This window comes from Seriola aureovittata, chromosome 5, assembly GCF_021018895.1.
Source record: "Seriola aureovittata isolate HTS-2021-v1 ecotype China chromosome 5, ASM2101889v1, whole genome shotgun sequence".
NCBI classification, from domain to species: Eukaryota; Metazoa; Chordata; class Actinopteri; order Carangiformes; family Carangidae; genus Seriola; species Seriola aureovittata.
The window spans coordinates 30,272,356-30,284,855 of NC_079368.1; the positions used below are offsets into that span (position 1 = coordinate 30,272,356).

The 12,500-nt window shown below is 42.3% G+C and overlaps 2 protein-coding genes across 5 annotated transcripts in view; one reads left to right on the plus strand and one right to left on the minus strand.

Annotated features, from left to right (window-relative positions):
- LOC130169709 (bile salt-activated lipase-like) overlaps positions 1-3,876 on the minus strand; it is an 11,671-nt gene extending 7,795 nt beyond the window's left edge. Inside the window, exons 1-4 of one of the 2 annotated variants that reach the window (XM_056376658.1) lie at positions 3,817-3,876; positions 2,560-2,707; positions 1,060-1,179; positions 368-565 (exon numbers count right to left, since the gene is read on the minus strand). In XM_056376658.1, the coding sequence (XP_056232633.1) occupies positions 368-565; positions 1,060-1,179; positions 2,560-2,707; positions 3,817-3,876 (526 nt within the window). Of the gene's footprint in view, positions 1-367; positions 566-1,059; positions 1,180-2,559; positions 2,935-3,816 lie in introns of those variants that run through there. The other variant, XM_056376657.1, reaches the window with a different exon arrangement.
- Positions 3,877-4,973: 1,097 nt separating this feature from the next.
- Positions 4,974-12,500, plus strand: part of tsc1a (TSC complex subunit 1a) — a 29,042-nt gene continuing 21,515 nt past the window's right edge. For 2 of the 3 annotated variants that reach the window (XM_056376638.1, XM_056376640.1), the window contains exons 1-6: positions 4,974-5,221; positions 6,707-6,824; positions 6,916-7,019; positions 7,103-7,255; positions 9,615-9,759; positions 9,908-10,062. In XM_056376638.1, the coding sequence (XP_056232613.1) occupies positions 6,716-6,824; positions 6,916-7,019; positions 7,103-7,255; positions 9,615-9,759; positions 9,908-10,062 (666 nt within the window). In that variant the 5' untranslated portion in view covers positions 4,974-5,221; positions 6,707-6,715. Of the gene's footprint in view, positions 5,222-5,321; positions 5,876-6,706; positions 6,825-6,915; positions 7,020-7,102; positions 7,256-9,614; positions 9,760-9,907; positions 10,063-12,500 lie in introns of those variants that run through there. The other variant, XM_056376639.1, reaches the window with a different exon arrangement.

Consider the following 12,500-nt stretch of genomic DNA (forward strand, 5'->3'; position numbering starts at 1 on the left):
TCCCAGATCTCAGAGTCCAGGACTAACATATGTTAAACCATACGTACCCTGCTGGTTACACACCTTGTTGTTATGAAATGGAAGCAGAAGAAGAAGAAGCAGAAGAAGAAGAAGAAGAAGAAGAAGAAGAAGACTGGATCATAGAGGTACTGAACCGCATCAAGCTGGAGAAAATGAGATGTGAAATGACCCATCTGTCTGTCTGTCTGTCTGTCTGTCTGTCTGTCTGTCTGTCTGTCTGTCTGTTTGTTTGTTTGTTTGTTTGTTTGTTTGTTTGTTTGTTTGTTTGTGGTCTTGTTGAGGTCTTTCAGTGGGGTTGTACTGGATGAGTGGATGGCTGTTATTATTGTTGTTGTTTTGTTCAGACCTGGCAGTCGGGCGTCTCCGGTGCTGAGGAAACCCAGGGTACCGACTCGGTAGTTCACCGTGACGACGATGACCCCGCCTCTGTCGGCCATCTCCTTCCCATCGTACAGAGAGTCCCCGAGGATCGCCACGTCGTTAGACGCCCCCAACAGGAAGGCGCCGCCGAACAGGTACACCATCACTGGGAGGTTGGTGGACACTGGAGACAGAGAGAAAAATATAGATATAAATAATAAACAATAATAATAATGATAAAATAATGATAATAATAAAATAATTCAGCAGTGACCCAGGTTCCTTAATCAGTTTTATTTTAAAATTTTAAAAGAGCTGAAAATTTGTGTCCCGTCAGTCAAAAACATAAATTACCCATAATTCCATGGGTCGACTGAACTTTTTAAAACACAGTGAAATCATGATTATATCTGAATATTATTGATTAATATCAAGTTTGTGAGCTGAAGTGAAAACATTTCAATGACTCACAAACTGATTTATTATGAAAGGACAGATTGATTTCCTGTTGAAAGTAAACATGTAGAAAATAATCACAGGTTCAACGTTGGTAAAAATCCTTCAGCCCCACAGCGAGCTGCAGACTTTCACAATAAAAGCTTGTAAGAAGACATCAAGTGTGTGTGTGTGTGTGTGTGTGTGTGTGTGTGTGTTTTTGTGTGTGTGTGTGTGACCTACATGATCGTCCCTGTGGAACAAAGATGTTCAGGTAGAGACAGTCCTCGCTGCCCTGGGTTTTTGTCTGCAGCAGCGTCACCTGCAGGCAGCGATCCCGATACTTTGTGGCCTTCAGGATTCCTGGAAACAACAGACACAATAGACACTGTGACAGGAAGTCACTGTTTCACGCTCAGTTTCTAATGCGTCCACACAGGTACACGAGTCAGTCAGGGTCATGTGACCCTGAGGGTCACCTGCAGAGAAGAACCCATGTACCTGACTTACAGTCATGACCGCCCCTCGCTGTATTGAACATGCACACTACCCATAATCTCCTAAGACCCGAACTCTTGCATGGCGTGCATTTTTAATTTCTCTTTGCTATTTAGGCTGATTGGGACCTGAGAAAAATGACGTCCACATATGAGGACATTAGTTTTACATTTCGATTACTGAGTGGCAGAATAATATCCTCATATGTGGTCACCAGGCCCTTGTTGAGAGAAAGTTAGTATTGTGGTCTAGAGAACCCAAAATGTGAGGTTCACATATGTGGACGCCAGGTCCTAGGAGGTTAAACATTTATCAGTCAGTGGTGGCCAGTGTACTCGTTTATGCTACAGTCTGCTGGGGCAGCAGCATGTCAGACCCCAACACAAGGAGACTGGAAAAGCTGGTCAAAGAGGCTGGGACTGTGCTGCAGGACTCATGCAGTGTAAGATGGAGGCCATCTTAGAAAATACCAACATCCTCTCCACAACATTCTGGCAGGACAGAGAAGCAGCTGCAGCTGCAGCAAACGTCTCACTGCAGAACAGAGAGGTTCAGGAGATCCTTTGTTCCCACTGCCACCAGCCTTTACAACAGCTCAGCCAGAGGAAGTGGACTCATCTAATTATTACTGTTATTTTATTTTTAACTGTTTTTATTATTACTATTATTATTATCATCAACAATGAGCTAATGGACACATGAATTTCCCCTCGGGGATAAATAAAGTATCTATCTATCTAATCCAGATGTCTCTCTCAGCGTCATAGCTTCCTGCCACAGAGTGATCATTGTTGTCTGAGGTTGTTCTGATGTTCACACTGATATTAAAGTTGTATAAGCTCAAAGGTCCACTTACTCACTTTGTGGAGCTCCATCTCATGAGGTTGCTGATGAAGACAGTGAGATGCAGTCGAAAGCTCTGGAAAGCTGAGGTTCTGTGTTTTGAGCTCTGACTGAAGCTAGAGGAAGAGTTAAAGGAACCACACCTATCAGCTCTGTTGAGTTTTTCTTAAAACACTACAGTACCCATGAGCCCCAGAGGCTGTTGCTATGGAGACAACTCCATTCATATCCTGAACCAAACTCCACAGCTGCTGAGTTGATCCAAAGGTTAAAAGTTGACCTCTAACTTCACAGCAACAGAGGCTGATTGGATGATAGTAACAGAGAGTTCTGGGATTGGTAGTTGTCATGGTTACAGGCTGGATGAATGGATGAAGTGTGCGCTGTGTTTGTGTGAGTTACCGCTCCATCCAGGATGAGGTTTTGGCTTCTCGAACTTTCCGGGGACGTCAGCGAAGGGGATTCCTTTAAAGACGTCGACGGTCCTGAAGAATCCCATCCTGTGGCTCTTCCCCTCCACCTGCCCCCCCTCCGTCTGCACCACCCCCAGCTACACACACACACACACACACACACACACACACACACACACACACACCCACACACACACACACACACACACACACACACACACACACACACACTCACACACACACACACACACACACACACACACACACACACAGACACACACACACACACACACACACACTCACACACACACACACACACACACACACACACACACACACACACACACACACACACACACACACACACACAACACACACACACACACACACACACACACACACACACACACACACACACACACACCACACACACACACACACACACACACACACACACACACAACACACACACACACACATACACACACACACACACACACACACACACTCACACACACTCACACACACATACACACACACACACACACACACTCACACACACACACACACACACACACACAGACACACACACTCACACACACTCACACACACACACACACATATAGTACATACACAACATTTAGGTGGTATATATACAAACAGGTATCTCTGAGGATAACTGTGATTTACAGAGAGACACTGAAGGCAACATTAGGAGGACACTGACATTAATTAACCCTTCAGATCCTAGTTAGTGACGAGCCGTAAACTGACCACAGAGAGCAGGGCGGGAACCTGAGTCGTTAAAAATGTCATTAAAAAGCTCATGCTAGCTTAACGATTAGCATTAGCGTTACCTCTCCTTGGTGCTAGTTAGCTTAGCGGCGGCTATGCAGAACTTCCACAGGGAAACTGACGGTTTAAGGTAGTGGAGGTATAACTGCAGGTGATACTGACACTGTGTGTTTTTCTGTTCTGTAGTTTGTAAGTGAATGATGAGTTATATCATCAGCTGTGTGTGAGCCTCCGACCGACCGAACACCAGAGTCCAGATCGGACCGAGTTCACCTTCACCTGAGCCAGTCACATATTCTGCCACAGCCACTTGTTATAATGATGTCATTTTTACGTTTAAAAAAATGCAGATAAAACGTCTGAGACCGAACGCGTTCTGATGGGTGTGACCTCTGACATCTCAACAGTGACACAACAAACACAACAGGAAGTGGACGAGATCGTTTCTCACCTTCGCGGCCGAGGACGAGTTCAGCCAGACGCCGAACAGAACCAGCACCAGCAGCATCATCACCTGTTCACCTGTTCACCTGTCTGCTTCACACACTGTACGCCTGCTGCTACTTATACTCCAGTGAAAACCTCTTATCTCCAACAACAGGTCTGCTGCTGGACCCCCCCCCCCCCCCCCCCCGTTCAGACCTGGACTCAACAGGAGGACACATTCAGACCCGTTCACTTTACTGTGCTCAGTCTCCACAGACTCATAATGACAAAGTGAAAACATGTTTTTACAACTTTTTACAAATTTGCTAAAAATCAAAAACTGAAACCTCTGATTGACAAAAGTCTTCAGACACTTTGCCTCCTGTTTGTTTGAACGTGTGTCCCTCTGCACCTGGTCTATCACTTCACTCTGTTCTGTCAGCTCTGACTTCTGTGGGTTTCATCTGGACTTTATCTTGTTCTGTGAAACACTTTGTTACCATGTTCTTTAACAGCAGGGACGAGGAGACCGGTCAGAACCAAACACACACTGACTCATGGATCATCTGTCAGATCCACTCTGACCTGAAGCTTCAGGTCTCTGACTGTCCTTGAGTGGACGAGCCAAAACCCAGAGCGACACCTTACAGAACATCTGAAGGTGTTCACAGACTCCTCCCACCAGGCTGTCAAACACCTGGATCAATAAAGTTTGATCTTATTTTGTCTAATTTCACATGTCAGACGTGTGATAGTTCCCTGCTGCCCTGCTCCACTTTTATTTTCTTCTGTTTTGAATTGAACTGAAGGTTGAAGGTGAAAGTTGCTCAATAAGTTTTTATCATGAGCCTGAGAACACACAGCTGCTGCTGCTCTCACACACACTGAACAACACACACACACACTAACTACAAATCTGCCATCATCCAACCACCACAGATCAATGAAGGACTTTCAAATCTTTGTCTTTTTGCCTGTCCTCATGTTTCACTCATTTTCTCGTTTCTTGGCAGAAATACACTTTAATAGTTTATATTTATTTATTCATTTATTTTATTGTATTAGTATGATCAATGATCACTGCTTGATCCAATAAATGAAAAAATATGTAAAAAATAAATGAGCATATTGTTCAAGAAACGATAGAATAAAACTAAATGTCTCTAAAATTAATATAAAGAAAAGATAAAAAAATGGATTTACATTGTAATCCATCTACAACGTCGCACACGGTAAATGCTTCTCTATCAATTATCGATACATGAATAAACAACTCTTTTTTCAGTTGAGAGCCGTTTTTCCCACCGTCCCTTGGCTTCCTGAACGCGTCCTGGCGTTGATTGACAGGTGAAGTTGTCAGGTTACCACAGGGGGCGGGGTTTCTTGTTGCTCAACATGGCTGCGCCCTGCTCGGATCAACAGGTCTGAAGGTAACGCGGTTTTTCCGACTTTAAACTTTATTTTTAAGTTTGTTTTTCACGTAAACAAACGGCATCGGCGCCGGAAGTGACGCAACAGCTGCGGAGCGGGAAAAGACCACCGTCAGGCGCCTTGTTAGCTAACAAGCTGCAGGCTGTTAGCATGTGAGGTTAGCACAGAGCTGTGTTAGCTTAGCAGCGAGCTACGTCTGACCAGAGAGCTGTGGCACAACGGGAAGTGGTCGCTATGCTAACGGTTAGCTTCAGTGCGTAACTTAAGACGTCTCCTAGTGACGTCACAGGAAACTATGAGAGAAAGGCAGTGACATCAGAGACGCAGAACACGCAGACGCGATGATACAGACTGTCAGATTCACTTGATCAGTTTCACTCCCAACAACAACACGGACTAAATCACAGATCGTTCATCTGCTCATAGTCTGTGGTTTATCCGGAGACCTCTGACGTCACAGATCATGTGACTTAGTGATTTTGAAATATCCTGCACAGACGATCGAAAACTGGAGTTTTGATGTTTCCCTTTGTCCCAGAATCACAGCCAGGATCCGGTTTGTTGCCCAGTAGGTTTTCATCACAGGAGGAATCAGCTGTGATGGTTTGATGTGACAATAAAGAAAAGAAGAAATGTAAACAAACATAAGACAGGTCAGATATCTTCAATATAAAGAGATACATCTAACAATAACAAAATATTTACAATAAAATGTGAAGAAATGTTACTATATATATTATACTAGAATACTATAAACATATACAATACAAATATGGCACTGTGCAAAATGACTGGGGAGGAGGAGGGGAGGGGGTCAGTGACAGTGGGGGTCTCTAGCTGTGTTAATGCACAGTGGCAGGTGTGCGACAGGTGTGTGTCAGTGACCAGGGAATGTTTAGTACTTTGCCTGAAAATGACTAATAATCATTATTTCTCCCGATCGACTCATTGATTATAGACGAAAGCTTCGGCTCTAAAAACATAAAAACACACAGGTATGGATCAAAGAGTTTCCTCACAGCGACTCACCTGATCCAGAAACTGGAACAACTTGAACAACAGGTGAGTTAGGGTTATGGTGACCTGTTGTTGGGGTTACATGTTGGCAGAAATAATGAATATTAGTTTGAGTCATTTTCAGGCAAAATGCTAAACATTCCCTGCTCACTGACACACACCTGTCACACACCTGTCACCTGAGGAAGTGTGTTCATGAAACATAATGTCATCCATGGCAACAGGTCGATCTAGCCCCCTCCCCTATCTCAGGTGTGTCTCAGCAGCTCTGTGATCAGCTCCAAGGGACATACTGAGGATCCTTTAGGACGACTGTAAGTGGACAGAACAGCAGGTTCTCAGGTGTGCTGTGAGGGAGGACACAGGTGTGATGGGGAGGAGCTCTGGGCTGTTGGAGGACGGCTGCTGAGAGACAAACGTGTTCTCATGCGAGACATATACTAAATGTACGAGACATTTGTGTCCAGGTGTTGACGATGTCAAGGGAGCAGGTGAACATCAGTGAGCTCCTGCTCTCATTGGACAGTTCAGAGCTGCAGGAGGCGGAGCAAGTCAGAGCAGCAGTCAACCAGCAGCTGAGTACAGGTGAGTCCACCTGTATAGTGTTTGAGATTCAACAGGTCCCTGTCTCTGTCTGTCTCTACCTGTCAGTTTGACCTGTAGTTTGTCCTCTCAGACAGAGGAGGTGCTGTCCTCTCCTCTCTGGTGGAGTATTACCTGGACTCCTCGTCTTCTCAGGCGGTGCTCCTCCTGTCGTCCATCAGAGAGCGTCATCACAAGGTCAGCACCACCTGTCACTTCACTGTCCTGGTGTCTTTGTCTTCCTGATGTGTGACATTATAAACTGTTTAAACCTCCACCAGCTGCTGCTGGAGAAGCTGAATGAGTCTCTGAACAGACCTGGGACCAGACTGGCTGCTCTCACCCTGCTGGGTCACCTGATCCGGAATCAGCCTCCATGGGTTCATCACATCAGCCGCTCGGCCCTACTGCCGTCCCTGCTGCGCTGCCTCAAGGTAACACTAACTACTTACTAACTACTACTAACTAACTACTACTGACTAACTACTACTGACTAACTACCACTGCATAACTACTACTACTGAATAACTACTACTTACTAAGTACTACTAACTAACTACTACTGACTAACTACCACTGAATAACTACTACTTACTAACTACTACTTACTAACTACTACTTACTAACTACTACTGACTAACTACCACTGAATAACTACTACTACTGAATAACTACTACTTACTAACTACTACTAATTAACTACTACTGACTAACTACCACTGAATAACTACTACTACTGAATAACTACTACTTACTAACTACTACTAACTAACTACTACTGACTAACTACCACTGCATAACTACTACTACTACTGAATAACTACTACTTACTAACTACTACTAACTAACTACCACTGAATAACTACTACTTACTAACTACTACTGAATAACTACTACTGGCTAACTACTACTGACTAACTACTACTGACTAACTACCACTGCATAACTACTACTACTGAATAACTACTACTTACTAAGTACTACTAACTAACTACTACTGACTAACTACCACTGAATAACTACTACTTACTAACTACTACTAACTAACTACTACTGACTAACTACTACTGACTAACTACCACTGAATAACTACTACTACTGAATAACTACTACTTACTAACTACTACTAATTAACTACTACTGACTAACTACCACTGAATAACTACTACTACTACTGAATAACTACTACTTACTAACTACTACTAACTAACTACTACTGACTAACTACCACTGCATAACTACTACTACTACTGAATAACTACTACTTACTAACTACTACTAACTAACTACTACTGACTAACTACTACTGACTAACTACCACTGAATAACTACTACTTACTAACTACTACTGAATAACTACTACTGGCTAACTACTACTGACTAACTACTACTGACTAACTACTACTGAATAACTACTACTTACTAAGTACTACTAACTAACTACTACTGACTAACTACTACTAATTAACTACTACTGACTACTACTGACTAATTACCACTGACTAACTACTACTACTGAATAACTACTACTTACTAACTACTACTAACTAACTACTACTGACTAACTACTACTGACTAACTACCACTGAATAACTACTACTTACTAACTACTACTGAATAACTACTACTTACTAACTACTACTGACTAACTACTACTGACTAACTACTACTGAATAACTACTACTGACTAACTACTACTGAATAACTACTACTTACTAAGTACTACTAACTAACTACTACTGACTAACTACTATTAATTAACTACTACTAATTAACTACTACTGAATAAGTACTGCTTACTAATTACTACTAATTAACTACTACTGACTAACTACTAATACTGACTAAAGACTACTAATTAACTACTACTGAATAACTACTACTGACTAACTACTACTGACTAACTACTACTGACTAACTACTACCAATTAACTACTACTAATTAACTACTACTGACTAACTACTACTGACTAACTACTACCAATTAACTACTACTGACTAACTACTACTACTGACTAACTACTACTGAATGACTACTACTGAATGACTACTACTGAATAACTACTACTGAATAACTACTACTGAATGACTACTACTGACTAACTACTACTGACTAATTACTACTAACTAACTACTGAGTTACTACTGATACTGACTGATACTAACACTAACTGATATTAATAGTAACCAATATAAATAGTAACTAATACTAATCTTAACTGATACTAATAGTAACTAATGTTAATAGTAACTAATACTAATCCTAACTGATATTAATAGTAACCAATATAAATAGTAACTAATACTAATCTTAACTGATACTAATAGTAACTAATATTAATAGTAACTAATACTAATCCTAACTGATACTAATACTAACTGATACTAATACTAACTGATACTTATATTAACTGATACTACTGCTAACTGATACTAATCCTAACTAATACTAATACTAACTGATACTTATACTAACTGATACTAATGCTAACTGATACTAATAGTAACTAATATTAATAGTAACTAATACTAATCCTAACTAATACTAATACTAACTGATACTAATACTAACTAATACTAACTAATACTAACTGATACAAATCCTAACTAATACTAATACTAACTGATACTAATGCTAACTGATACTAATCCTAACTAATACTAATCCTAACTAATACTAATACTTATATTAACTGATACTTACCGTTCAGTTTTATGTCAGTGTCTGTAAATCTCCGGCTCTGCCCGTCAACACAGCTGATCGTTGTTGTTGTTGTTGTTGTTGTTCCTCAGACTGACACTGATGTTGTCGTCCTGATCACTGCAGTCCTGGTGCTCATCACTCTGTTACCCATGATCCCTCAGGCTGGGAAACAACACATCTACGACTTCTTCGACGTGTTCGGACGCCTTGCATCCTGGAGCTACAGAAACCCCGGTAACACACACACACACACACACACACACACACACACACACACACACACACACACACACATACACATAGAGTGGTTGATGTGTGTATGGAGTTTGATGTGTGATTGGTCAGTGGGCTGTTCTGATTGGCTGGTTGTTGTCCTGTGCAGGTCATGTACCTGTGCTCCACCTGGTCCACCTCCACGCAGGTGTGTACTCTCTGTTCCACCGTCTGTACGGGATGTTCCCCTGTAACTTCATTTCCTACCTGAGACTCCACTACAGCATGAAGGAGAACCTGGACACCTTCCAGGAGGTCGTCAAGGTCAGTACAGACCAGAACAGACCAGAACAGACCAGAACAGACCAGCACAGACCAGCACAGAACAGAACAGACCAGAACAGACCAGCACAGACCAGCACAGACCAGCACAGACCAGAACAGACCAGCACAGACCAGCACAGACCAGAACAGACCAGCACAGACCAGCACAGACCAGAACAGACCAGAACAGACCAGAACAGACCAGCACAGACCAGCACAGACCAGAACAGACCAGCACAGACCAGCACAGACCAGAACAGACCAGAACAGACCAGAACAGACCAGCACAGACCAGCACAGACCAGATAACCACAGAACTTCATTGAGAATTATTGTTTCCTTCAGTATCACAGTTGTCTGAACATCATGATACACTGCAGACAGGAGCTGATCACAGCTGATCACAGCTGATTCACTGACTCCATGGAAACATTAAACTTGTGTTGACACCAACTCCACATGATCAGAAGATCAGATGTAACGCTGCAGCTGTTTCTCTCACTGTGACTGACTGATCCCTGAACAGCTGCTGCTCTGGTTCCTGTGGCAGTCAGACATAACTGCTGGAAATAACACCTGCTGCTTTTACAAGTACTGACAGCAACTGACAATAACTGACAGCTACTGAAAGCTACTGAAAGCTACTGACAACTACTGACAACTACTGACAGCTACTGACAATAACTGACAACCACTGACAATAACTGACAGCTACTGACAACTACTTACAATAACTGACAGCTACTGACAGCTACTGACAGCTACTGACAGCTACTGACAGCTACTGACAGCTACTGACAATAACTGACAACCACTGACAATAACTGACAGCTACTGACAACTACTTACAATAACTGACAGCTACTGACAGCTACTGACAGCTACTGACAGCTACTGACAATAACTGACAGCTACTGACAACTACTGACAACTACTGACAGCTACTGACAATAACTGACAGCTACTGACAATAACTGACAGCTACTGACAACTACTGACAATAACTGACAGCTACTGACAATAACTGACAGCTACTGACAACTACTGACAACTACTGACAGCTACTGACAACTACTGACAACTACTGACAATAACTGACAGCTACTGTCAACTACTGACAACTACTGACAACTACTGACAGCTACTGACAACTACTGACAACTACTGACAACTACTGACAGCTACTGACAACTACTGACAATAACTGACAGCTACTGTCAACTACTGACAACTACTGACAACTACTGACAGCTACTGACAACTACTGACAATAACTGACAGCTACTGTCAACTACTGACAACTACTGACAACTACTGACAATAACTGACAGCTACTGTCAACTACTGACAACTACTGACAATAACTGACAGCTACTGACAGCTACTGACAGCTACTGACAACTACTGACAACTACTGACAACTACTGACAGCTACTGAAAGCTACTGACAGCTACTGACAGCTACTGACAGCTACTGACAACTACTGACAACTACTGACAATAACTGACAGCTACTGACAACTACTGACAGCTACTGACAACTACTGACAACTACTGACAATAACTGACAGCTACTGACAGCTACTGACAACTACTGACAACTACTGACAATAACTGACAGCTACTGACAACTACTGACAGCTACTGACAATAACTGACAGCTACTGACAACTACTTACAATAACTGACAGCTACTGACAGCTACTGACAGCTACTGACAATAACTGACAATAACTGACAGCTACTGACAGCTACTGACAGCTACTGACAATAACTGACAGCTACTGACAATAACTGACAGCTACTGACAACTACTTACAATAACTGACAGCTACTGACAATAACTGACAGCTACTGACAACTACTTACAATAACTGACAGCTACTGACAGCTACTGACAGCTACTGACAATAACTGACAATAACTGACAGCTACTGACAGCTACTGACAGCTACTGACAATAACTGACAGCTACTGACAATAACTGACAGCTACTGACAACTACTTACAATAACTGACAGCTACTGACAATAACTGACAGCTACTGACAATAACTGACAGCTACTGACAACTACTTACAATAACTGACAGCTACTGACAATAACTGACAGCTACTGACAATAACTGACAGCTACTGACAATAACTGACAGCTACTGACAACTACTTACAATAACTGACAACTACTTACAATAACTGACAGCTACTGACAATAACTGACAGCTACTGACAATAACTGACAGCTACTGACAATAACTGACAATAACTGAAAGCTACTGACAACTACTGACAGCTACTGACAACTACTGAAAGCTACTGACAATAACTGACAGCTACTGACAATAACTGACAGCTACTGACAGCTACTGACAACTACTGACAGCAACTGACAATAACTGACAGCTACTGACAGCTACTGACAATAACTGACAACCACTGA